The following is a 27,494-nucleotide window of genomic DNA, read 5'->3' as shown; positions in this document are numbered from 1 at the left end:
CTCGGCAAATTAATCCTAACATTTTGGTAAGAAAAATAATTTTTTTTTAAATTTTGCGACATGGGAAGACAGTTTCAGAATAGGGCTTGCGACAGTGAAAGGGTTAAGTGGAACATTTGCAGCTGTTTCCAAACTGAATGAAATAGGTTTTGTCAGTATTAGTCATCATCCAGGTAGATGTTTTCTGCAATTCAGCATTAACAGTGTTGGCCAGTATGACTGGGTTTGGGTGAGAGAAGATGGATATGTATTGTGTAATTTGCAGATAATATGGGTTTGAGTAGTTGTGATGCATTCAATAGGTCATTGATGTAAGTGAGAAAGAAGAGTCGGCCAAGGACACTTCCTTGTGGGACACCAACTGTGATTGGTTGAGTGCAAGAGTTTGCTCCATTTGCATACACATATTGGCTTCTGTTACTAAGGTATGACTTTAGGTAGTTGAGGGAGTGCCCTCTTATACCATAGTGTGTTAATTTAATGTGCAGCAAATCACGGTCAACTGTATTAAAAGCTTTACGGAAATCAATGAAGATTCCCAGCGGGACTTCTTTCTTCTCAAGAGCGGTGTATATTAGTTCTAGCATGTGTATAATAGCATCATTTGTGCTTTTATTAATCCTGAATCCAAACTGACAGGGGTTTAGTATGTTGTGTGAGACAAGGTGGGAATAGACCTGTCTATGAATTAATTTTTCAGCGATTTTAGAGAGCAGAGGTAAGTTAGACATTGGTCTATAGTTTTTTAAGTCTAGTTGATCACCTCCTTTGTGGATCGGGGTGACCCTCACTATTTTGAGAGTTGCTGGGAAGGTGGAGGACTTGATGGATTTGTTAGAGAGTGTTGCAATAATTGGTGACAGTACTTATGAAGCTTTTTTGATCTAGTGAAGTGGAGCTGCCCCATTTTTTCTTTGATCATGTCTGATTACCTCCCATTCCCAGGGTCCAGTGTAACCCTTATGGATTTAGCACTCTCCATGAATACAATAATAATAATGTAATGCTAGTAGTAATGCACTTTCATGAATGAGCCTCAAAACTCCATCACTGTATGCCAGATTTCTGATATTTAATGTTTATGTAACCTTATTGAGTAGTACTGTATTTTATTGAAATAGTGTTTTTGTGAGAAAACATAGAAACTAACTACAGAAATATTACATGACTATCTTTGAAATCTTTAAAAAAAAAAAACAATAATGCTCTTTTAGCCTTAACTGGGCAAGGATTTTAATTTTTATAACATAGGTACAATAATTATATGTACAAAGGCTTGATACTTGCTTACACACTTCTAATTCACAGAGTTAGAGATCTTCAACACATATATTGAAGAAAATAAAACTGCAACAGATGTCATCTATAAATTTCTTCATGCAACCAAGAACTGTGAAGAAATTCTTGATTTGCTGACTGTGAAACAAGACGCTGCTGAACTTGCAGCAATTTTTACAGCACTTAGCCATATACTGCTCAAGTAAGATTATGTAAATAAAGTTAGAATTTTCATGTAGAGAGGTAGCAAAATTGTTTACCTGATTTATGCATATTCCTACTAATTATAATAATAATAATATCTTTATTTCTACAAGTACATGTACAAGGTATACAGACCATAACTGATATCAATGACATACTACTATATAGAAAGTGCCTTTTTTTTTTTTTTTTTTTATCACACTGGCCGATTCCCACCAGTGCAGGGTGGCCCGAAAAAGAAAAACTTTCACCATCATTCACTCCATCACTGTCTTGCCAGAAGGGTGCTTTACATTACAGTTTTTAAACTGCAACATTAACACCCCTCCTTCAGAGTGCAGGCACTGTACTTCCCATCTATAGGACTCAAGTCCGGCCTGCCGGTTTCCCTGAACCCCTTCATAAATGTTACTTTGCTCACACTCCAACAGCACGTCAAGTATTAAAACCCACTTGTCTCCATTCTCTCCTATCAAACACGCTCACGCATGCCTGCTGGAAGTCCAAGCCCCTCGCACACAAAACCTCCTTTACCCCCTCCCTCCAACCTTTCCTAGGCCGACCCCTACCCCGCCTTCCTTCCACTACAGACTGATACACTCTTGAAGTCATTCTGTTTCGCTCCATTCTCTCTACATGTCCAAACCACCTCAACAACCCTTCCTCAGCCCTCTGGACAACAGTTTTGGTAATCCCGCACCTCCTCCTAACTTCCAAACTACGAATTCTCTGCATTATATTCACACCATACATTGCCCTCAGACATGACATCTCCACTGCCTCCAGCCTTCTCTTCGCTGCAACATTCATCACCCATGCTTCACACCCATATAAGAGCGTTGGTAAAGCTATACTCTCATACATTCCCCTCTTTGCCTCCAAGGACAAAGTTCTTTGTCTCCAGAGACTCCTAAGTGCACCACTCACCCTTTTCCCCTCATCAGTTCTATGATTCACCTCATCTTTCATAGACCCATCTGCTGACACATCCACTCCCAAATATCTGAATACATTCACCTCCTCCATACTCTCTCCCTCCAATCTGATATCCAATCTTTCATCACCTAATCTTTTTGTTATCCTCATAACCTTACTCTTTCCTGTATTCACTTTCAATTTTTTTCTTTTGCACACCCTACCAAATTCATCCACCAATCTCTGCAACTTCTCTTCAGAATCTCCCAAGAGCACAGTGTCATCAGCAAAGAGCAACTGTGACAACTCCCACTTTATGTGTGATTCTTTATCTTTTAACTCCACACCTCTTGCCAAGACCCTCGCATTTACTTCTCTTACAACTCCATCTATAAATATATTAAACAACCACGGTGACATCACACATCCTTGTCTAAGGCCTACTTTTACTGGGAAATAATTTCCCTCTTTCCTACATACTCTAACTTGAGCCTCACTATCCTCGTAAAAATTCTTCACTGCTTTCAGTAACCTACCTCTTACACCATACACCTGCAACATCTGCCACATTGCCCTCCTATCCACCCTGTCATACGCCTTTTCCAAATCCATAAATGCCACAAAGACCTTTTTAGCCTTATCTAAATACTGTTCACTTATGTGTTTCACTGTAAACACCTGGTCCACACACCCCTACCTTTCCTAAAGCCTCCTTGTTCATCTGCTATCCTATTCTCCGTCTTACTCTTAATTCTTTCAATAATAACTCTACCATACACTTTACCAGGTATACTCAACAAACTTATCCCCCTATAATTTTTGCACTCTCTTTTGTCCCCTTTGCCTTTATACAAAGGAACTATGCATGCTCTCTGCCAATCCCTAGGTACCTTACCTTCTTCCATACATTTATTAACCCTTAAATGGTCCAAACGTATATATACGTTTTTTCAACATCTGAAAGTATGTAATAAAATGTAGATCTTCTTTTTTGTTTTACATTTGAAAACGTTTAAAAAAAACTTTTATCTACATTTTTTTTTTTACAATTGAAAATGTTAAAAAAAGTAGATCTACTTTTGTAGCACTACGAATTTGAACGTCGATTTGTTTGGACCATTTAAGGGTTAAATAATTGCACCAACCACTCCAAAACTATATCCCCACCTGCTTTTAACATTTCTATCTTTATCCCATCAATCCCGGCTGCCTTACCCCCTTTCATTTTACCTACTGCCTCACGAACTTCCCCCACACTCACAACTGGCTCTTCCTCACTCCTACAAGATGTTATTCCTCCTTGCCCTATATACGAAATCACAGCTTCCCTATCTTCATCAACATTTAACAATTCCTCGAAATATTCCCTCCATCTTCCCAATACCTCTAACTCTCCATTTAATAACTCTCCTCTCCTATTTTTAACTGACAGATCCATTTGTTCTCTAGGCTTCCTTAACTTGTTAATCTCACTCCAAAACTTTTTCTTATTTTCAACAAAATTTGTTGATAACATCTCACCCACTCTCTCATTTGCTCTCTTTTTACATTGCTTCACCACTCTCTTAACCTCTCTCTTTTTCTCCATATACTCTTCCCTCCTTGCATCACTTCTACTTTGTAAAAACTTCTCATGTGCTAACTTTTTCTCCCTTACTACTCTCTTTACATCATCATTCCACTAATCGCTCCTCTTCCCTCCTGCACCCACCTTCCTGTAACCACAAACTTCTGCTGAACACTCCAACACTACATTTTTAAACCTACCCCATACCTCTTCGACCCCATTGCCTATGCTCTCATTAGCCCATTTATCCTCCAATAGCTGTTTATATCTTACCCTAACTGCCTCCTCTTTTAGTTTATAAACCTTCACCTCTCTCTTCCCTGATGCTTCTATTCTCCTTGTATCCCATCTACCTTTTACTCTCAGTGTAGCTACAACTAGAAAGTGATCTGATATATCTGTGGCCCCTCTATAAACATGTACATCCTGAAGTCTACTCAACAGTCTTTTATCTACCAATACATAATCCAACAAACCACTGTCATTTCGCCCTACATCATATCTTGTATACTTATTTATCCTCTTTTTCTTAAAATATGTATTACCTATAACTAAACCCCTTTCTATACAAAGTTCAATCAAAGGGCTCCCATTTTCATTTACACCTGGCACCCCAAACTTACCTACCACACCCTCTCTAAAAGTTTCTCCTACTTTAGCATTCAGGTCCCCTACACAATTACTCTCTCACTTGGTTCAAAGGCTCCTGTACATTCACTTAACATCTCCCAAAATCTCTCTCTCTCCTCTACATTCCTCTCTTCTCCAGGTGCATACACGCTTATTATGACCCACTTTTCGCATCCAACCTTTACTTTAATCCACATAATTCTTGAATTTACACATTCATATTCCCTTTTCTCCTTCCATAATTGATCTTTCAACATTACTGCTACCCCTTCCTTTGTTCTAACTCTCTCAGATACTCCAGATTTAATCCCATTTATTTCCCCCCACCGAAACTCCTCTACCCCCTTCAGCTTTGTTTCGCTTAGGGCCAGGACATCCAACTTCTTTTCATTCATAACATCAGCAATCATCTGTTTCTTGTCATCCGCACTACATCCACGCACATTCAAGCATCCCGGTTTTATAAAGTTTTTCTTCTCTTTTTTAGTAAATGTCTACAGGAGAAAGGGTTACTAGCCCATTGCTCCCGGCATTTTAGTCGCCTCATATGACACACACCGCTTACGGAGGAAAGATTCTTTTCCACTTCCCCATGGACAATAGAAGAAATAAAGAAGAACAAGAGCTATTTAGAAAAAGGAGAAAAACCTAGATGTATGAATATATATATGCATGTGCGTGTTTGTGAAGTGTGACCAAAGTGTAAGTAGGAGTAGCAAGATATCCCTGTTATCTAGCATGTTTATGAGACAGAAAAAGAAACCAGCAATCCTACCATCATGCAAAACAGTTACAGGTTTCTGTTTCACAGTCATCTGGCAGGACGGTAGTACTTCCCTGGGTGGTTGCTGTCTACTAACCTACTACCTGTTATATAACAGGTATGCAGAGCATTTCAGGCAAATTAGGACAGTTTTGTCCCAGGATGTGACTCACACCAGTTGACTAACACACAAGTACCCATTTTACTGATGGGTGAACAGGGACAGCAGGTGTTTTAGAAAAACACGTCCTAATGTTTTCCAGCCATACCAGAGAATCAATCCCAGGACCCCAGTGTGTGAGATGAGTGCACTAGCAATTGAGCTATGGGACACCATAGGATTCAGTAATTACACTTCCAGTTGCACATTTTGGCTAATAGAATTCGGCCATAAGAAAAGATAATATCAAAGATGCTTGTAGCTTAGTTGGTAGTAGCTTCAGCTCATACCTGAAGGACTGGGGCTCAGGTCTTGGATTAATGAAAATGTTGGGCATGTTTCCTTACATATGTTGTCCCAGTTACCCCTAACAGTAAGTGGGTGCCAGCTATTCATGACTGTGCTGGTGTGTAGCTTGGAGAAAACAGTGGTTCAGTTGCAGAATTAAAAAAAAAAAACACTGCTGTAGAGTGGTAAGGGGTATGCATGTTCACAACTAACCCACAATATGGAAATGAAACCTGAAACAATAATAATAATAATAAGTTTATTTCTATGTAAAGGTTACAATGTGTAATTACAATTTTGATTTGCTAAATACAAAGATAGCCACTATCATGCCGAGGCATTTCAGGCAAACTAATCCTAATACATAGTAACAAATTAAAAGAAATGTTAAAAGCAGGTGCGGATATAGTTTTGGAGTGGTTGGTGCAATTATTTAATAAATGTATGGAAGAGGGTAAGGTACCTAGGGATTGGCAGAGAGCATGCATAGTTCCTTTGTATAAAGGCAAAGGGGATAAAAGAGAGTGCAAAAATTATAGGGGGATAAGTCTGCTGAGTATACCTGGTAAAGTGTATGGTAGAGTTATTATTGAAAGAATTAAGAGTAAGACGGAGAATAGGATAGCAGATGAACAAGGAGGCTTTAGGAAAGGTAGGGGGTGTGTGGATCAGGTGTTTACAGTGAAACATATAAGTGAACAGTATTTAGATAAGGCTAAAGAGGTCTTTGTGGCATTTATGGATTTGGAAAAGGCGTATGACAGGGTGGATAGGGGGGCAATGTGGCAGATGTTGCAAGTGTATGGTGTAGGAGGTAGGTTACTGAAAGCAGTGATGAGTTTTTACGAGGATAGTGAGGCTCAAGTTAGAGTATGTAGGAAAGAGGGAAATTATTTCCCAGTAAAAGTAGGCCTTAGACAAGGATGTGTGATGTCACCGTGGTTGTTTAATATATTTATAGATGGGGTTGTAAGAGAAGTAAATGCGAGGGTCTTGACAAGAGGCGTGGAGTTAAAAGATAAAGAATCACACACAAAGTGGGAGTTGTCACAGCTGCTCTTTGCTGATGACACTGTGCTCTTGGGAGATTCTGAAGAGAAGTTGCAGAGATTGGTGGATGAATTTGGTAGGGTGTGCAAAAGAAAAAAATTAAAGGTGAATACAGGAAAGAGTAAGGTTATGAGGATAACAAAAAGATTAGGTGATGAAAGATTGAATATCAGATTGGAGGGAGAGAGTATGGAGGAGGTGAATGTATTCAGATATTTGGGAGTGGACGTGTCAGCGGATGGGTCTATGAAAGATGAGGTGAATCATAGAATTGATGAGGGAAAAAGAGTGAGTGGTGCACTTAGGAGTCTGTGGAGACAAAGAACTTTGTCCTTGGAGGCAAAGAGGGGAATGTATGAGAGTATAGTTTTACCAACGCTCTTATATGGGTGTGAAGCATGGGTGATGAATGTTGCAGCGAGGAGAAGGCTGGAGGCAGTGGAGATGTCATGTCTGAGGGCAATGTATGGTGTGAATATAATGCAGAGAATTCGTAGTTTGGAAGTTAGGAGGAGGTGCGGGATTACCAAAACTGTTGTCCAGAGGGCTGAGGAAGGGTTGTTGAGGTGGTTCGGACATGTAGAGAGAATGGAGCGAAACAGAATGACTTCAAGAGTGTATCAGTCTGTAGTGGAAGGAAGGCGGGGTAGGGGTCGGCCTAGGAAAGGTTGGAGGGAGGGGGTAAAGGAGGTTTTGTGTGCGAGGGGCTTGGACTTCCAGCAGGCGTGCGTGAGCGTGTTTGATAGGAGTGAATGGAGACAAATGGTTTTTAATACTTGACGTGCTGTTGGAGTGTGAGCAAAGTAACATTTATGAAGGGGTTCAGGGAAACCGGCAGGCCGGACTTGAGTCCTGGAGATGGGAAGTACAGTGCATGCACTCTGAAGGAGGGGTGTTAATGTTGCAGTTTAAAAACTGTAGTGTAAAGCACCCTTCTGGCAAGACAGTGATGGAGTGAATGATGGTGAAAGTTTTTCTTTTTCAGGCCACCCTGCCTTGGTGGGAATCGGCCAGTGTGATAATAATAATAATAAAAAGTTAATAGTACATAGTAATTATACTTAAAACCAGTGATCCCCTGGATCATTATTAAGTCATTTTTTTTAACATGTCGCAACAGCTCGTCAGGTCCCAAAAACCATTCGTCTCCATTCAATCCTGTCTAACACTCTCACGCATGCTTGCTGGAAGTCCAAGCCCCTCACCCACAAAACCTACTTTACCCCCTCCCTCCAACCTTTTCAGGGATGACCCGTACTCCGCCTTCCTTCCCCAACAGATTTATACGTTCTCCAATTCATTGTATTTTGTTTCAGTCTCTCTGAATGAAAAAACACCTCAGCAGCCCTTATACAGTGAACCCTCGGGTAAAGGCTTCATCGGTTAGCGCCAAAATTGGCTAACGGCTTGCTTTGGCGTAAAAATACTGGCTCGGCTAACGCCAAATAACTCGGTTGAGGGCTTTCATCCCAAATGTGTCCGCGCAGCCTGAGCGGGCCCGGCCACTCCATACTCCTTGTACAGCCAGTGTGCCATTGTTTACAAAGCCAGTGAGGATGATTCCACGTGTACATGCGATATATTTTGTTTTAGTCCATTGTTTTTAGTGCTTGTAACTGCTAAATCAGCCACCATGGGCTCCAAAAAAGCTTCTAGTGCCAACCCTGTGGTAAAAAGGGTGAGGTGTACTCTCGAATTAAAAAAAGAGATAATTGCAAAGTACGAGAGTAGAGTGCATATCTAGGAGTTGGAAAGGTTATATAACAAACCCCATTCAACCATCACTCCTATCTTGGCCAACAAAAAGGTGCAAGTATGCTTACAAAACAGAGATTGCAAATACAGTGGAACCTCTACTTGCGAGCACATCCACGTGCGAGTTTTTCCAAATACAGTGGACCCCCGCATACCGATTTTAATCCGTGCAAGAGGGGTCATTGTTATGCGAAATAATCGGTATGCGAATGAATTTTCCCCATAAGAAATAATGGAAATCAAATTAATCCGTGCAAGACACCCAAAAGTATGAAAAAAAAAATTTTTACCACATGAAATGTTAATTTTAATACACACAAACTGAAAAAGGCATGCACACTTACATGACACTTACTTTTATTGAAGATCTGGTGATGATTGATGGGATGGGAGGAGGGGAGAGAGAGTGTTAGTGTTTAGAAGGGGAATCCCCTTCCATTAAGACTTGAGGTGTCGAGTCCTTTTCTGGGGTTACTTCCCTTCTTCTTTTAATGCCACTAGGATCAGCTTCAGAGTCACTGGACTTCTTTCGCACAACATATCTGTCCATAGTGGCCTGTACCTCTCGTTCCTTTATGACTTCCCTAAAGTGTTTCACAACATTGTCAGTGTACAGGTTGCCAACACGGCTTGCAATAGCTGTGTGAGGGTGATTTTCATCAAAAAAGGTTTGCACTTCAAGCCACTTTGCACACATTTCCTTAATCTTTGTAGTAGGCAACTTCTTCAATTTCTCTCTCCCCTCCTCTGAACCAGTTTCCTCAGGTCTGGCCTCTTGCTGTTGAAGTTGATCTATCAGCTCATCAGTGGTTAGTTCTTCATTGTCCTCCTCCACCAACTCTTCCACATCCTCCCCACTAACCTCCAACCCCAAGGACTTTCCCAATGCCACAATGGATTCCTCAACTGGCATAATCCTCTCAGGGTTAGCCTCAAACCCTTCAAAATCCCTTTTGTCTACACATTCTGGCCAAAGTTTCTTCCAAGCAGAGTTCAAGGTCTTCTTAGTCACTCCCTCCCAAGCCTTACCTATAAGGTTTACACAATTGAGGATATTAAAGTGCTCTCTCCAAAACTCTCTTAGAGTCAGTTGAGTTTCTGAGGTCACTACAAAGCACCTTTCAAACAGAGCTTTTGTGTACAGTTTGCTGAAGTTTGCAATAACCTGCTGGTCCATGGGCTGCAGGAGAGGAGTGGTATTAGGAGGCAAAAACTTCACCTTAATGAATTTCATGTCCCCATAAAGTCGCTCTGCCACGTCTGTAGGATGACCAGGGGCATTGTCTAACACCAGGAGGCACTTAAGTTCTAATTTCTTTTCAGTTAGGTAATCTTTCACATTGGGGCAAATGCATGGTGTAACCAGTCATAGAAAAAGTCCCTAGTGACCCATGCCTTACTGTTTGCCCTCCACAGCACACACAAATTCTCCTTGAGGACATTCTTTTGCCTGAACGCTCTGGTAGTTTCAGAGTGATACACTAATAAAGGCTTAACTTTGCAATCACCAGTAGCATTGGAACACATCAACAAAGTAAGCCTGTCTTTCATAGGCTTATGTCCTGGGAGTGCCTTTTCCTCCTGAGTAATGTAGGTCCTGCTTGGCATTTTCTTCCAAAACAGGCCTGTTTCATCACAATTAAACACTTGTTCAGGTTTCAGTCCTTCAGTCTCTATGTACTCCTTGAATTCATGCACATATTTTTCAGCCGCTTTGTGGTCCGAACTGGCAGCCTCACCATGCCTTATCACACTATGTATGCCACTACGCTTCTTAAATCTCTCAAACCAACCTTTGCTGGCCTTAAATTCACTCACATCAGCACTAGTTGCAGGCATTTTTTTAATTAAATCCTCATGCAACTTCCTAGCCTTTTCGCTTATGATCGCTTGAGAGACGCTATCTCCTGCTAGCTGCTTTTCATTTATCCACACCAATAAGAGTCTCTCAACATCTTCCATCACTTGCGATCTTTGTTTCGAAAACACAGTTAAACCTTTGGCAAGAACAGCTTCCTTGATTGCCTTTCTGGTGCCCACAATAGTAGCCATGGTTGATTGGGGTTTCTTGTACAACCTGACCAGGTCGGCGATACGCACTCCACTTTCATACTTATCAATGATCTCTTTCTTCATCTCTATTGGAATTCTCACCCTTATTGCTGTAGGGTTGGCACTAGAAGCTTTCTTGGGGCCCATGGTCACTTATTTTCCAGAAAAAGCACCGAAAACACTGTAATAATACGAAATATTCCGATTGTATGCTTGGATGTTACCGCGGAGGCTGGCTGGTAAACAATGGCACGGGCGGCACATGTGAGGCTGGCTGAGGGCGCACATTGGACGCGTCTCGGACGAAAATCGGTGAGCGGGTTTTTAAGCGGTATGCGAGGCAAAATTTTTGTGATTAAAGCAAGCGGTATGCGGATTAATCGTTATGTGATGCCATCGGTATGCGGGGGTCCACTGTACGAGCAATCGATGGGTCAGTTTTTTGCTTCCATACGCGAACAAAATTTCCATAAGTGAGCAGACCTCAAGGCAAGTTCCTTGATGCTGGTGAGGGGCTCTTGCTCTTGATCTAGGGAATTGTATCTCATTTGTTTGTTGGACTATCTTATTGAAACTTGGGCAATGTATGATGGAAAGATGCTTCTTAATGTAAACCAAAAATGAAAAATCTAAGCATAAATAATGGAGTTCACTTCTCAGCAATTAGCCACCCCTTAGCGGTATTTTTCGTATTGTTTTTATGTTGTATTCTCATTTTTTTGGTCTCATTTGATAGAATGGAAGATATATTACAGAAATAGATATGATTTTGATTGCTTTCATGACGAAAAGTACTTCGAAATTGAGCTCAACATAGGAGAAATGTTCGATTGTTTTGGCTATGTTCAAGAATAAACAAATGACATCACTGTCCATTCCAATATGCAGTCATGAATGGGTTGACATTATTTATACAATTATTGTAAATCTTATATTTTTTGTGTGAATAAAAATTACAAATTATTTATATTGTAATAATAATAATACATAATAATAATAATAATAGTAATAATAATAATAATATGTATAATAATACGTATGATAATAATAGTATAATACAATAATAATAATAATAATATGATACGTACAGTAGACCCCAGGTTATCGGCCGTAATCTGTTCCTGAAGGTCGGCCGATAGCCGAATTAATATTTCCCATAAGAATTAATGGAAATAAAGCAAAAAATATTCACAAAAAATATTTTTTTTACAATTATGTAAGTATTACATACCTTTATTGAAGGCTAATGCTGGCTTCTCGAAGATAAGGAGGAAGAAAGAAGGAGGAATTAGTGTTTGGAAGGGTAATCCCCTTCCATGAAGACTTTAGGTAGGAATGCCTTTTCTGGGGTTACGTCCCTTCTCTGTCTTTTAATGCCACTAGGAATAGCTTGAGAGCCACTGGGCCCCTGTCTCACAAAACAACTGTCCAGAGTGCTCTGTTTCTGGCATCTCTCTATAAGATTTCCCTGAAGTGGGACAGGGTTTTTTTCACTAAACATGTTGCAGATATGGCTTGTTTCAGCTTTGTCAGGGTGGTGTTTCTCTACAAAAGCTTGCACCCTGGTCCACATTGCACACACCTCTTCAATCTCTGAAGAAAGCACCTCCTTCACTTCCTCTTCCTCCTCCTCTGAAGCAAGTTCCTCAGTTGCAGTCTGTTGCTGTTCAAGTTGAAGCTCTTGCAGCTCTTCAGTGGTAAGCTCTTCCCTGTGGTCTTCCACCAACTCTTCCACATCCTCACCACTCACCTCCAACCCCAGTGACTTTCCCAAAGACACAATAGAGTCCACAGGGTCGGCAGGGTCAGAGTCAGGGTGAGTCTTAAACCCTTCAAAATCCCTCTCTTGGACACAATCTGGCCACAGTTTTCTCCAAGCAGAGTTCAAAGTCCTGGAAGTTACTCCCTCCCAAGCCTTACCTATAAGGCTTATGCAATGGAGGATAGTGAAGTGATTCCTCCAGAACTCTTAGGGTCAACTGAGTGTCCAAGGTCACTTGAAAGCACTTTTGAAACACTGCTTTTGTGTAGAGTTTTTTGAAGTTAGAAATGACCTGCTGGTCCATGGGCTGGAGGAGAGGAGTGGTGTTAGGAGGCAAGCACTTCACTTTTATAAAACTGAAGTCCCTGAACACTTGGTCTTCTAAGTCTGGAGGATGTGCAGGAGCATTGTCCAGTACCAGGAGGCACTTGAGTGGCAATTTCTTTTCCAGGAAGTATTTTTTCACACTTGGGCCAAACACATCACTAACCCACTCTTTGAAAATTTGCCTTGTGACCATTGCCTTATGATTAGCTTTCCACATCACACACAATCTATTCTTCATAACATTGTTTTTCTTAAACACACTGGGATTTTCTGAATGATACACAAGTAAAGCCTTCACTTTGAAATCCCCACTAGCATTACCACACAACAAAAGAGTAAGCCTGTCTTTCATAGGCTTGTGTCCTGGCAGTGCCTTTTCCTCCTGGGTAATGTAGGTCCTGTTTGGCATTTTCTTCCAAAACAGGCCTGTTTCGTCACAATTGAAAACTTGTTGGGGTTCGAATCCTTCAGCCTTTACATACTCCTGGAATTCGTGAACATACTTTTCAGCCGCATGTTTGTCAGAACTTGCAGCCTCACCATGCCTTACAACACTGAGTATGCCACTATGCTTCTTAAATCTATCAAACCATCCTTTGCTGGCCCTAAATTCACAAACTGCAGCACTTGTTCCAGGCATTTTCTTTGCAAGATCCTCATGCAACTGCTTTGCTTTCTCACAAATGATCGACTCCACTACACTGTCTCCCACTAATTCTTTTTCCTTAATCCACAATAATAATAATTTTTCCAACTCTTCCATTATTGGTGGCTTTTGTTTAGTTACAAAAGCTACTCCTTTTGCAACATTAGCATCTTTGATTTGTTCTTTCTTTGCCAGGATAGATGTAATTGTTGATTCATTCTTGCTGTACATCCTGGCAAGTTCCACCACCTTCATACCACTCTCAAACTTTTCTATCACTTCACGCTTAAATTCCATGGTGTTTCTCACTTTCTTTACCACAGGAACTTTACTAGGAACTGTCTTTACAGCCATGGTTACTTATTTCACAGTTGCACTGCAAGAAAAAACACTAAAAATAATGGTAAACAAGCGAAATGTTTGGATGTATGAGCAGAAACTTCCTCAGCCACCGGGAGACAAAGCCAAACTGGTGGATGGACGTGTCCAAAACGGCTGATAACCGGGGGTCCACTGTATAATAATAATACATATATAATAATAAGAAAGATAGGAAAGAGATGATTGTGGATGTTATGAATGAGAAGAAGCTGGATGTCCTGACTTTAAGTGAAACAAAGATGAAGAGGGCAGGAGAGTTTCAGTGGAGAAGAATAAATGGGATTAGGTCAGGGGTTTCAAATAGTGTTAGAGCTAAAGAAGGAGTAGCAATAATGTTGAAGGATAAGATATGGCAGGAAAAGAGGGACTATAAATGTATTAATTCAAGGATTATGTGGAGTACAATAAAGGCTGGATGTGAAAAGTGGGTTATAGTAAGCGTATATGCACCTGGAGAAGAGAGAAGTGTAGAGGAGAGAGAGAGAGAGATTTTGGGAAATGTTGAGTGAATACATGGGGAGTTTTGAACCAAGTGTGAGAGTAATGGTGGCTGGGGATTTCAATGCTAAAGTGGGCAAAAATGTTGTGGAGGGAGTAGTAGGTAAATTTGGGGTGCCAAGGGTAAATGAAAATGGAGAGCCTTTAATTGAGCTATGTGTAGGAAGAGGTTTGGTAATTAATACATATTTTATGAAATAGAGGATAAATAAATATACAAGGTATGATATAGCACGTAATGAAAGTAGTTTATTAGATTATGTATTGGTGGATAAAAGGTTGATGGGTAGGCTCCAGGATGTACACATTTATAGAGGGGCAACTGATATATTGGATCATTATTTAGTTGTAGCTACAGTTAGAGTAAGAGGTAGATGGGATAAGAGGAAAATGACAGCAACAAGTAAGAGGGAGGTGAAAGTGTATAAACTAAGGGAGGAGGAAGTTCGGGTGAGATATAAGCAACTATTGGCAGAAAGGTGGGCTGGTGCAAGTATGAGTAGTGGGGGGGTTGAAGAGGGTTGGAATAGTTTTAAAAATGCAGTATTAGAATGTGGGGCAGAAGCTTGTGGTTATAGGAGGGTGGGTGCAGGAGGAAAGAGGAGTGATTGGTGGAATGAAGTAAAGTGTGTGATAAAGAGAAAAATGTAGCGTTTGAGAGGTTTTTACAAAGCAGAAGTGTTATAAGAAGAGTAGAGTATATGGAGAGTAAAAGAATGGTGAAGAGAGTGGTGAGAGAGTGCAAAAGTAGAGCAGATGATAGAGTGGGAGAGGCACTGTAAAGAAATTTTAATGAAAATAAGAAAAAATTTTGGAGTGAGATAAACAAGTTAAGAAAGCCTAGAGAACAAATGGATGTGTCAGTTAAAAACAGAGTAGGGGAGTTAGTAGATGGGGAGATGGAGGTATTGGGTAGATGGTGAGAATATTTTGAGGAACTTTTAAATGTCGACGAAGAAAGGGAGGCTGTAATTTCACGCACTGGCCAGGGAGGTATACCATCTTGTAGGAGTGAAGAAGAGAAGGATGTGAATGTGGGGGAGGTGCGTGAGGCATTATGTAGAATGAAAGGGAGTAAAGCAGCTGGAACTGATGGGATCATGACAGAAATGTTAAAGCAGGGGGGGATATAGTGTTGGAGTGGTTGGTATTTTTGTTTAATAAATGTATGAAAGAGGGGAAGGTACCTAGGGATTGGCAGAGAGCATATATAGTTCCTTTATATAAAGAGAAGGGGGACAAAAGAGATTGTAAAAATTATAGAGGATTAAGTATACTGAATATACCAGGAAAAGTGTACAGTAGGGTTATTATTGAAAGAATTAGAGATAAGACAGAATGTAGGATTGCAGATGAGCAAGGAGGTTTTAGAGTGGGTAGGGCACGTGTCAATCAAGTGTTTACATTGAAGCATATATGTGAACAGTATTTAGATAAAGGTATCAAAGTTTTTATTTCATTTATGGATTTAGAAAAGGTATATGATGGAGTGGATAAGGGAGCAATGTGGCAGATGTTACAAGTACATATATGGAATAGGTGGTAAATTACTAAATGCTGTAAAGAGTTTTTATGAGGATAGTGAGGCTCAGGTTAGGGTGTGTAGAAGAGAGGGAGACTACTTCCCGGTAAAAGTAGGTCTTAGACAGGGATGTGTAATGTCACCATGGTTGTTTAATATATTTATAGATGGGGTTGTAAAAGAAGTAAATGCTATGGTGTTGGGGAGAGGGGTGGGATTAAATTATGGGGAATCAAACACAAAATGGGAGTTGACATAGTTACTTTTTACTGATGATACTGTGCCTATGGGAGATTCTGAAGAAAAATTGCAAAGGTTAGTAGATGAGTTTGGGAGTGTGTGTAAAGGTAGAAAGTTGAGAGTGAACATAGAAAAGAGTATGTTGTTGAGGGTATCAAATGATTTAGATAAAGAAAAATTGGATACCAAATTGGGGAGGAGGAGTGTGGAAGAAGTGAATGTTTTCAGATATTTGGGAGTTGACGTGTCAGCAGATGGATTTCTGAAGATGAGGTTAATTATTGATTTGATGAAGGAAAAAAGGTGAGTGGTGCATTGAGGTAAATGTGGAGGCAAAAAAATTTTATCTCTGGAGGCAAAGAAGGGAATGTATGAAAGTATAGTAGTACCAACACTCTTATATGGGTGTGAAGCTTGGGTTGTAAATGCTGCAGCGAGGAGGCGGTTGGAGGCAGTGGAGATGTCCTGTCTGAGGGCAATGTGTGGTGTGAATGTTGTGCAGAAAATTCGGAGTGTAGAAGTTAGGAGAAGGTGTGGAGTTAATAAAAGTATTAGTCAGAGGGCTGAAGAGGGGTGGTTTGGTCATTTAGAGAGAATGGATCAAAGTAGAATGACATGGAGAGCGTATAAATCTGTAGGGGAAGGAAGGCGGGGTAGGGGTCGTCCTCGAAAAGGTTGGAAGGAAGGGGTAAGGGAGGTTTTGTGGGCGAGGGGCTTGGACTTCCAGTAAGCGTGCATCAGCGTGTTAGATAGGAGTGAATGGAGACGAATGGTATTTGGGACCTGACGAGCTGTTGGAGTGTGAGCAGGGTAATATTTAGTGAAGGGATTCAGGGAAACCGGTTATATTTATATAGCCGGACTTGAGTCCTGGAAATGGGAAGTACAATGCCTGCACTTTAAAGGAAATGTTTGGGATATTGGCAGTTTGGAAGGATATGTTGTGTATCTTTATACGTTTATGCTTCTAAACTCTTGTATTCTGAGCACCTCTGCAAAAACATTGATTATGTGTGAGTGAGGTGAAAGTGTTGAATGATGAAAGTATTTTCTTTTTGAGGATTTTCTTTCTTTTTTGGGTCACCCTGCCTCGGTGGGAGATGACTGACTTGTTGAAAAAGAAAAAACAAGAAATATAATAATAATGTACTACATAATACACCTACCATCCGACTTACGACCTGCTCGACTTGCGACCACTCGACTTACGACCGTGTTTTTTATGCCAAATTTCTGGGAAATAAACAACTATTTGTGTTGTACACAGTGTTTATCCTAAACCTTACAGTATAAAATACAGTACTAACAATATAAAAAGTAAAGTAAAACATGAAATACCAAAATAAAACAATAAAATAAAGTCATTACAAAAATGTTTTGTTGATATTCAGTAGTAAAGTTCGACTTACGACCATTTCGACTTACGACTGGTTTCTCGGAAGCGAACTCGGTCGTAAGTCGGATGGTAGGTGTAATAATTACAATAATAGACGGCTTCAAAAGGCCGTCACTAGATGGCAGTTTTACCACAAGAAAGAGGGAGCGGTTGTGGCCGCCTTCACCTGTTACATAATGACATACATGTATTTTATTCATTCTAGAGTATATATCTGGTTTCTATGTTATTTATATTGTTTATGCCATATTAGATGAACTGTGATAGATAAATAAGCCGTAGAGTTGATGATAGCGAGATATTCAAGGAGTATTTTGTCCTGTCTCCAGACAAACTCGTCGGCCGCCGCCACCACATATATAATGAAATATTTTATTCATTCTAGAGTATATATCAGGTTTCTATGTTATTTATATTGTTTGTTATGTCATATTAGATGAACTGTGATAGATAAATAAGCCGTATAGATGATATTAGCAAAATTATTCAAGAAGTATTTTGTCCTGTCTCCAGACAAACTCTCATCCACTGCTGACACCCCCTGTACCACTACATGAATTACATATTTTATTCATTTTAGAGTATAGATCAGGTTTCTATGTTATTTATATTGTTTATTATGTCATTAGATGAAGTGATATAGATAAATAAGCCGTATTGTTGATATTAGTGAAATTATTGAAGTACAGAATTCCACTGGATCGGATTAATTGCATTTCAGTTAATTTAAATGAGGAAAATTGACTGCAAACGTGCAAATCCAGTTGCGAGCAAGGTCATGGAATGTATTAAACTCGCAAGTAGAGGTTCCACTGTACTCAGAGATGTGGAGAGACTGTTGTTGGTGTGGATAAACGAGAAACAGTTATCAGTTTTTCTCAGTCAGTAATATGTGAAAAGGCAAGGCAGTTGCATGCAGATCACATTAAGAAAATGACTCCAAATAGTGCTGCTATTGGTGAATTTAAGGCCAGCAAAAGCTGGTTTGAGAGATTTAACAATCATAGTGACATACACAGTGTGATAAGGCATGGTGAGGCTGCCAGTTCTGACAAAAAAAAGCTGAAAAATATATGCAGGACTTTAAGGAGTACATAGACGATGAAAAATTAAAACCCCATGAAGTGTTCAATTGTGACCGAACAGGACTGTTTTGGAAGAAAATGCCAAACAGGACCTATATTACTCAGGAGAAAAAGGCACTCCCAGGACACATGCCTATGAAAGACAGGCTAACTCTAATGTTTTGTAGTAATGCTAGTGGGGATTGCAAAGTGGAGCCGTTACTCGTGTATCACTCTGAAACTCCCAGAGTGTTCAAGAAAAACAATATCGTCAAGACATTGTGTGTGATGTGGAGAGCAAACAGTAAGGCATGGGTCACTATGGACATTGTCCTGGACTGGTTCTATGACGTGTTTGGCCCCACTGTGAAAAAGTACCTCCTGGAAAATAAATTGGCACTCAAGTGCCTCCTGGTAATGGACAATGCTCCTGCTCATCCTCATGACTTGCAAGAGCAAGTTGCAGGGGAGTTGAGCCTTATCAAAGTGAAGTTTTTGCCTCCTAATACCACTCCTCTCCTCCAGTCCATGGACCAGCAGGTTATTTCTAACTTCAAAAAACTGTACACCAAAGCAGTGTTTCAAAAGTTCTTTGAAGTGATCTCAGACACAGAATTGACCCTAAGAGAGTTCTGGAAAGATCACTTCAGTATCCTCAGTTGCATAAACCTTATAAGTAAGGCTTGGGAGGGAGTGACTTGCAGGACTTTGAACTCTGCTTGGAGAAAATTGTGGCCACAATTGTACAAGAGAAGTATTTTGAAGGGTTTGGGGCTAACCCTCAGGAGACTGGCAGTTGTGGAATCTATTGTGGCATTGGGGAAGTCCATGGGGTTGGAGGTTAGTGGCAAGGATGTGGAAGCGTTGATGGAGAACAACGATGAAGAGCTAACCACTACAGAGCTGCAAGAGCTTCAAGTGCAACAGCAACATATCACAGCTGAGGAATATGCTTCAGAGGAGGAGGAAGAGAAACGTACTAAGTTGCCTTCGTCAAAGATTAAGGAAATGTGTACAATGTGGACAAAGTTGCAAGGATTTATGGATGAATATTATCCTGACACAGCTGTTGCAAGCCGTATTGGCAACATGTACAATGACACTTGTGTCCCATTTTAGGGAAATCTTAAAGGAACACGAGAGGCAGAGCTCTCTAGACAAATATTTTGTGCGACAGGGGTCCAGTGACTCCCGAGTTGTTCCCAGTGGCATTAAAAAACCAAGAAGGGATGTAACCACAGAAAAGGACTTGTTACCTGAAGTCTTTATGGAAGGGGATTCCCCTTCCAAACAATAGAACACCTTCACCCCCCCCCCTCTCCCGTCTCATCACTCATTAAGTCCACAATAAAGGTGTCATTTCAGTAGTGTTTATTGTGCATGTATCATTGTTTTCTATATAGGGAAATGTATATTTCTTGTAAAAAAATTTTGTTAAATACTTTTGGGTGTTTGGAACGGATTAATTGGGATTTCCATTATTTCTCATGGGGAAAATTAATTCGGCTGAAGGCTCAATCGGTTAAGGCTAGCTCTCTGTAACGGATTAAAGGCGTTACCCGAGGGTCCACTGTATCACAACTGCTTTGTAAAAACGTCTCATAAGCTACCTTTTTCTCTTTTATCACACCCTGTTGTGTTTAGGGCAATATGAAAGCCTGTTTAAGCCCTTCAAGTAACAAAAGAACAGGAAAACTTGTCCTGCTTTCCACAAATTCACTCAAGGGTTCAAACGGTAATAATATCACAGTTCTTTCTGATATTAAATTCCTTAATAAACCACCAAAGGTTTTAATACCAATTCTTTAACAGGTAATACTATAAAATATAACTTTGCATAAAATATTTACACTGAGATATTACAGTCTTTTTCTGATACATCTCCCCAAACGTGAAGTCATAACACATTCATAGCATTTACACAGTCTTATCCAATTCAGAAATGTTCTCCACCACAACACTTTACACACATCGATAGTCTCCACACTAATTATATAAATAGGTAAGACACCTCCCTTAATACACATACAGATAGTCTCCACGAAATGAGTTCACTGACGCAACTGACTGCGTGAGGCAATTCCTTGAACTCTTCACACTAAAGTCACTTGAAAGTTTCTTGAAGATGTAGCAACCATCATGAGCATCAAAATGCAGCCATCCGCATCACATCCGAGGAACTCTGGTAGTAGGCCGACCAGTGGTAGAAGATCGTGAAGAAACCTCAAGTGGGGCATAGGGTTAGCTCCAGCCAGCAAGGTGCGACTCTCTCCAAAGGTGAGAGTGAACTGCCCTATAACAGAATTCACAGACTGACGTCACCTCGGATTAAGAGTGGTCAGTGGCTAAACGACATCCGGGTAGTAAACAACTGTACCCGTAGTTTGTAACACCAAAACGTCCTATCTATACACATAACTAAATAAATTAAGGCCAGATAATATTATAAAGTACTCTGTCCTCATTTTAGCTACTAATGAGGCTAGAAATAATATTAAGTGAGAAAGCCCGTTACACATACATAATACTCGATTGAGAAGATTCACAAATGAGGGGCATAACACACCTTTTACCTCATCATTCCACTAATCACTCCTCTTTCCTCCTGCACCCACCCTCCTATAGCCACAAACCTCTGCCACACATTCTAATAGTGCATTTTTAAAACTATCCCATCCCTCTTCAACCCACTATCCATACTTGCACTAGAACACCTTTCTGCCAATAGTTGCTTATATCTGACCCTAACTTCCTCCTCCTTTAGTTTATGAACTTTAACCTCTCTCTTACTGTTACTTTTTGTCCCATCCACCTCTTACTTTAACTGTAGCTACAACTAGATAATGATCCGATATATCTGTTGCCCCTCTATAAACATGTACATCCTGAATCCTGCTCATCAACCTTTTATCCACCAATACATAATCTAACAAACTACTTTCACTACATGCTATATCATATCTTGTATACTTATTTATCCTCTTTTTCCATAAAATATGTATTACTTATTAGCAAACCCCTTTTTACACATAGCTCAATTAAAGGCTCCCTATTTTCATTCACCCCTGGCACCCCAGATTTGCCTACTACTCCCTCCACAACATTTATACCCACTTTTGCATTGAGATCCCCAACCACAAGTACTCTCACTTGATTCAAAACTCCCCATGCACTCAGCATTTCCTAAAATCTCTCTCTCTCTCTCTCTCTTCTACACTTCTCTCTTCTCCAGGTGTATAAACATTTACTATATCCCACTTTTCACTTCCAACCCTTATTTTACTCCACATAATCCATGAATTAATACATTTAAGAACATTATTAAAACTGAAGGAACACTGCAACAGGCCTACCGACCCATGCAAAGCAGGTCCATTCCCCCCCCCCACCCCAGATTAGATCAATGACCCACCCAGTCTGGTCACCTCCACTCAAGGAAGGAGCACAGCACCAGACCCAGCAGCACAAGTTAGTCAGGTCCAACTCACACACACCCACACCCACTCATGTATTTATCTAACCTATTTTTAAAACTACACAACGTTTTAGCCTCAGTAACTGTACTCAGGAGTTTGTTCCACTCATCCACAACTCTATTACCAAACCAGTGCTTTCCTATATCCTTCCTGAATCTGAATTTTTCCAACTTGAAACCATTGCTGCGAGTCCTGTCTTGGCTGGAAATTTTCAGCACGCCATTTACATCCCCTTTATTTATTCCTGTTTTCCATTTATACACCTCGATCATATTCCCCCTAATTCTACGCCTTTCGAGAGAGTGCAGATTCAGGGCCCTCAGTCTATCCTCATAGGGAAGATTTCTGATACATGGGATCATCTTTGTCATCCTCCTCTGTACATTTTCCAGAGCATTTATATCCATTCTGTAATACGGTGACCAGAACTGAGCAGCATAGTTTAAATGAGCCCTAACCAAGGATATATAGAGTTGAAGAACAACCTGAGGACTTTTTCATTAATACTTCTAGATATGAAGCCAAGAATTCTCTAAGCTTTATTGCGAACACTAATGCACTGTTGTCTTGGTTTTAGATTACTGCTAACCAGAACTCCTAAATCCTTTTTGCAATCAGTAGTATTAAGATCTACATTATTTAGTTTATATGTGGCATGGTTATTTACCTGTCCAACATTTAGAACCTTGCATTTGTCAATATTAAACTGCATCTGCCAATTCTCTGACCATTGCATCAGTCTATTCAAATCATCCTGGAGTGCTCTAGTGTCCTCATTAGAATGAATTGGGCGGCCTATTTTGGTGTCATCAGCAAATTTGCTTATGTCGCTATTTATTCCCTCGTCTATGTCGTTTATGTAAATTGTGAACAACAATGGGCCCAACACTGACCCCTGAGGAACACCGCTTGTGACGTGCCCCCATTCTGATTTCTCCCCATTTATGCAAACTCTCTGCTGCCTATTTGTCAGCCATGCCTCTACCCAGGAAAAAAATTTCTCCTATTCCGCGTGCCTTAAGTTTCCTCAATAGCCTCTTATGTGGAACTCTATCGAAAGCCTTACTGAAGTCCATATACACAATATCATATTCATTACCATGATCTACCTCCTCAAACACCTTAGTGAAAAAAGTTAGTAAATTCATAAAACAGGAATGCCCCCTTGTAAAACTGTGTTGAGATTCATTAATCAATCTGTGCCTATCAAGATGGCTACAAATTGCTTCGGCAATTATTGATTCCATAAATTTTCCCACTATGGAGGTAAGGCTTATTGGTCTACAGTTCAAAGCCAAGGACCTGTCACCTGCCTTGTAAATAGGTATTACATTTGCCATTTTCCACTTATCAGGCATTATGCCAGTTTGTAGTGATATGTTAACCCTTTGACTGTCGCAACCCCCAATCCTGAGGTGTCTCCTGGTGTCGCAAAATTTAAAAAAAAAAAAAAATTATTTTTTCTTGCGAAATGATAGAGAATCTTTTCCCGATTGTAAAGACACCAAAAAAACGAAATTTGATGGAAAACTGACGGAATTACGCTCTCGCGAAGTTAGCGACCTTGGCGATATTTGCAAATCGGCTATTTCACCCACTTTGAGCCCTATTTTCGGCTAATTCCATTATTCCAGTCAACCAAACTCATAGCTATTTCTTCAGAACTCCATTTTTTCCATCGAATGAGTACAAGAAACTGCCCATTTACCGATTTCAACTACCCAATAACATGGTCAGAAATTTGCAATTTGGCCAATTTCACGAAAATTAAAAAATATGACAATTTCAAAATAAGGACCAGAATGAACAATGCAGACATTCCTGGCTCTAAAATAACATTTTCTTTGTTCATCAGTCATGTCTCCAGGCCCCTGTGATATTACTCTTGCTTTTTATTTTGAAATTTTATTCAAACAAAAAATAGAAGATTTACTGTTATGCAGACTACTGCAATAGTGTAATAATTACATCAACCCATTCATGACTGCATATTAGAATGGCTATTTGGACATTTATTGGACAATGACATCATTTGCTTACTTTTGAACATCGGCAAAAAACAAACATTTCCCGTACTTTGTGCTCCATTTCCAGGTTCTTTTTATAGTAAAATTAATCAAAATCACCTCTATTTCTATAATATAGTTTCCATTATATCAAATAAGACCAAGAAAACGAGAATACAACCACAAATACTATACGAAAATAGACCACCAAGTCGGCATTTTAATTAAAAAAAACAGTCGGAGTTTTTTTTTCTCATTATGCACTGCGTGCTCCAGGATTTTTTTTATATGGTGCACACTGACCACACAGACCCATTCTCTCACATGTGGGCCTACCAGCTTTCTCCTGCCTGATTTGAAGCTGCTGATTTGAAGCCACGGTACCTCGTAAACGTGTATATACGGCCGCGACAGTCAAAGGGTTAAAAAGATTAACTAAGGGTATGCTAAGTTCCTCTTTACATTCCTGTAACACCTTTGCAAACAATTCATCAGGGCCTGGGGATTTGTTAGGTTTTAGTTTCACTTTTTGTCTGAGGACCATGTCACTAGTTACCGCAATCGTCCATAGTTTATTATCATCCTGTTCTACATAATCTATTATTTCAGGAATATCGCTAGTATTTTCCTGGGTGAAAACTGAGAGGAAGTAGGTATTGAGACTTTCACACATATCCTTATCACTGTCAGTGATCTGACCAGAGTTACTCTTAAGTGGGCCAATCTTGTCCCTAATCTTACTTCTGTATACCTGAAAGAACCCTTTTGGGGTTAGTCTTTGAATCCCTTGCAACCTTAACCTCATAATCCCTTTTTGCTTTTCTTATTCCTTTCTTTATTTCTCTCTTTAATTGAATATATTGATGTCTTAACTGCCCATCCCCTCTTTTGATACTCCTATATATACCTCTCTTTTGACCAATGAGATGTTTTAATCTATTGTTCATCCATTTGGGATCATTTTTGTTAGATCTAATTTCCCTACTCAGAACAAAAGTTGTCTGGGCAGCTAGAACTATGCTCTGAAAAACGTCATATTGGCAACCAAGATCACCTACCTGACCCATAGTCAGGACATCCCAATTTAGCCCACCCAGGTAATTTTTCAGTTCCATGAAGTCGGCCAAGCGAAAATCTGGGACGGAGATTTGATTGCAGTTATCTGGGTAATTCCATGATATATTGAAACTAAGTGATTTGAGATCACTTTCCCCAAGCTCATCATTAACCTCAAGATTATTAATTAGTGAATCTTTGTTGGCAAGAACCAAGTCAAGCAGATTGTTTCCTCTAGTTGGTTCTGTCACAACCTGTTCTAAAAAGCAATCCTGAAGCATATCAAGAAAGTCACTAGGCTCAAGATTTCCTGTCATATTGTTCCAATCAATTTGTCTAAAGTTAAAATCTCCCATTATCACAACATTTTCATATCTAGATGTCTTATGAATTTCGTCCCATAACAGCTTACTGCACTCCCTATCAAGGTTTGGGGGCCTATAAATCACAGCCAAAATTATTTTTTCACGTCCCTCGAGAAACTGTAGCCAAACAGATTCTGTGTTCGATGTTTCTAATCTTATGTCTAAGACAACATTTTAAATTTTCTCTGACATACATCGCCACACCACCACCCTTCCTGTTGACCCTATCAGTGTGGAATAGTTTATAACCCTGTATGTTGCATTCAGAAGGCATTTCTCTATCTTTCAGGTTGAACCAGGTCTCTGTTATACCAGTAATATCTATATTACCTACACTTGCAAGTAATCTTAGCTCATCTATCTTATTTCTTAGACTCCTACTATTTGTATAGTAAACCTTAAGGGAGCTAGTCACTCGTTGCCCTCTACTATCTCTCTTTGTTTGTTGATCAATTGATTTGCCATTACTAGCAACTTTATTTTGAATATTGTCTTTTAAACATATCCCTGAGGTATCCCAGTAATAACTGCTGTTTTTAACCCTAATGTTGCAGCCTGATTGTTTCCCACAAACACCCATAGCTCTATAATCTATCAGTTTAAATTCCTAGACAAGTCATCAGTTACCCTCTATATCGAACTGGCTAATGCAACGACTCCATCCCCAGAGAGATGAACCTCATCCCTTGCATACATATTACATTTGCCAAAGAATAGGTCCCAGTTATCAATGAATGGGATTGCAAGTTCCTTGCAGTACCTGTCTAGCCAGCAGTTTATACCAATTGCCCTAGACATCCATTTATTGCCCACTCTCTTTCTAGGCAAGATGCTATATATGACTGGGATCCTCCCTTAGACCTAACTACTTCTATGGCTGACCTGTACTTATCCAGCAGTTCCTCTCTCCTGCCCTTCCCAATGTTATTACCCCCAGCACTAAGACAGATAATAGGCTTGTTCCCATTACCTGCCATAATATTATCCAACCTGCTGACTATGTCATCAACACCAGCTCCAGGAAGGCGCACACTCTCTCTGACCTTTATGTCTGTTACAAAATGCACGGTCCATATATCTTACCTGAGAATCTCCTACTATTAAAATATTCTTACCTTGATTAGCAGGGGAATCAGTGGTACCTTCAACCTCACTAACCACTGAAGTACACTCGTCTTGGAGAACAGAGAATCGATTTCCTACCTTCACATCTTCTCTATTAACCCTTTGAGGGTCGACAGGCACTCTCCGAGACTCGTTCTCAGGGTCGGCCAAATTTAAAAAAAAAAAATAATAATTTTTTTCTTATGAAAAGATAGAGAATCTTTTCCCGATCATAATGACACCAAAAGTATGAAATTTGATGGAAAACTTACGGAATTATGCTCTCGTGAAGTTAGCGGTCTCGGCGATGTTTACGCATCTGCGATTTTGCCCACTTTGAGCCCTATTTTCGGCCAATTCCACTGTACTAGTCGACAAAAAACATGAATATTTCGCTAGAACTCCATTTTTTATATCGAATGAGTGCAAGAAACCACCCATTTACCAATTTCAACTATCCAGTACAGTGGACAGAATTTAGCAATTTTCCCAATTTCACACAAATTTCAAAAGATGCCAATTTCCGAATAGGGTCCAGAATAAACAAGAAAGACATTCCTAGCACTAAAATGACATTTCCTCTGTTCATTAGTCATGTCCCAAGGCCCCTCTTACATTCTTTTGCTTTCCACTTTGAATTTTTATTCTTACAAAAAATAGAAGATTTACTGTTATGCAGACTACTGCATTAGTGTAAAAAATGGTATAAATAATATTGGCGCACTTGCAAAAGAATATTAGACTCGCCAGTTGACGTGTATTGGACGCTTGGCATGATTTGTTTACTTTTGAACTTTGGTAAAAATCAAACATTTCTGCTACTTTGAGCTCAATTTCAAGGTACTTTTCTTTGTAAAACAAGTCAAAATCATCTCAATTTCTGTAATATGTCTTCCATTCTATAAAATGAGACCAAGAAAACTAGAATACAACAATAAATACCATACGAAAATACAGTGCAAAGTCGCTGTTTTATTCCCAAAAAACGG

The 27,494-nt window shown here is 39.8% G+C and overlaps 1 protein-coding gene across 1 annotated transcript in view; it reads left to right on the top strand.

Annotated features, from left to right (window-relative positions):
- Positions 1–27,494, top strand: part of LOC128689077 (nucleolar pre-ribosomal-associated protein 1) — a 144,739-nt gene that overhangs the window by 6,686 nt on the left and 110,559 nt on the right. Inside the window, exon 2 of the mRNA XM_070087207.1 lies at positions 1,309–1,480. Coding sequence (XP_069943308.1) covers positions 1,309–1,480 — 172 coding nt within the window. The remainder of the gene's footprint in view (positions 1–1,308; positions 1,481–27,494) is intronic.

Source organism: Cherax quadricarinatus, chromosome 21 (assembly GCF_038502225.1).
Source record: "Cherax quadricarinatus isolate ZL_2023a chromosome 21, ASM3850222v1, whole genome shotgun sequence".
Classification (NCBI taxonomy): Eukaryota; Metazoa; Arthropoda; class Malacostraca; order Decapoda; family Parastacidae; genus Cherax; species Cherax quadricarinatus.
This window is presented reverse-complemented; position numbering and strand designations above follow the sequence as displayed.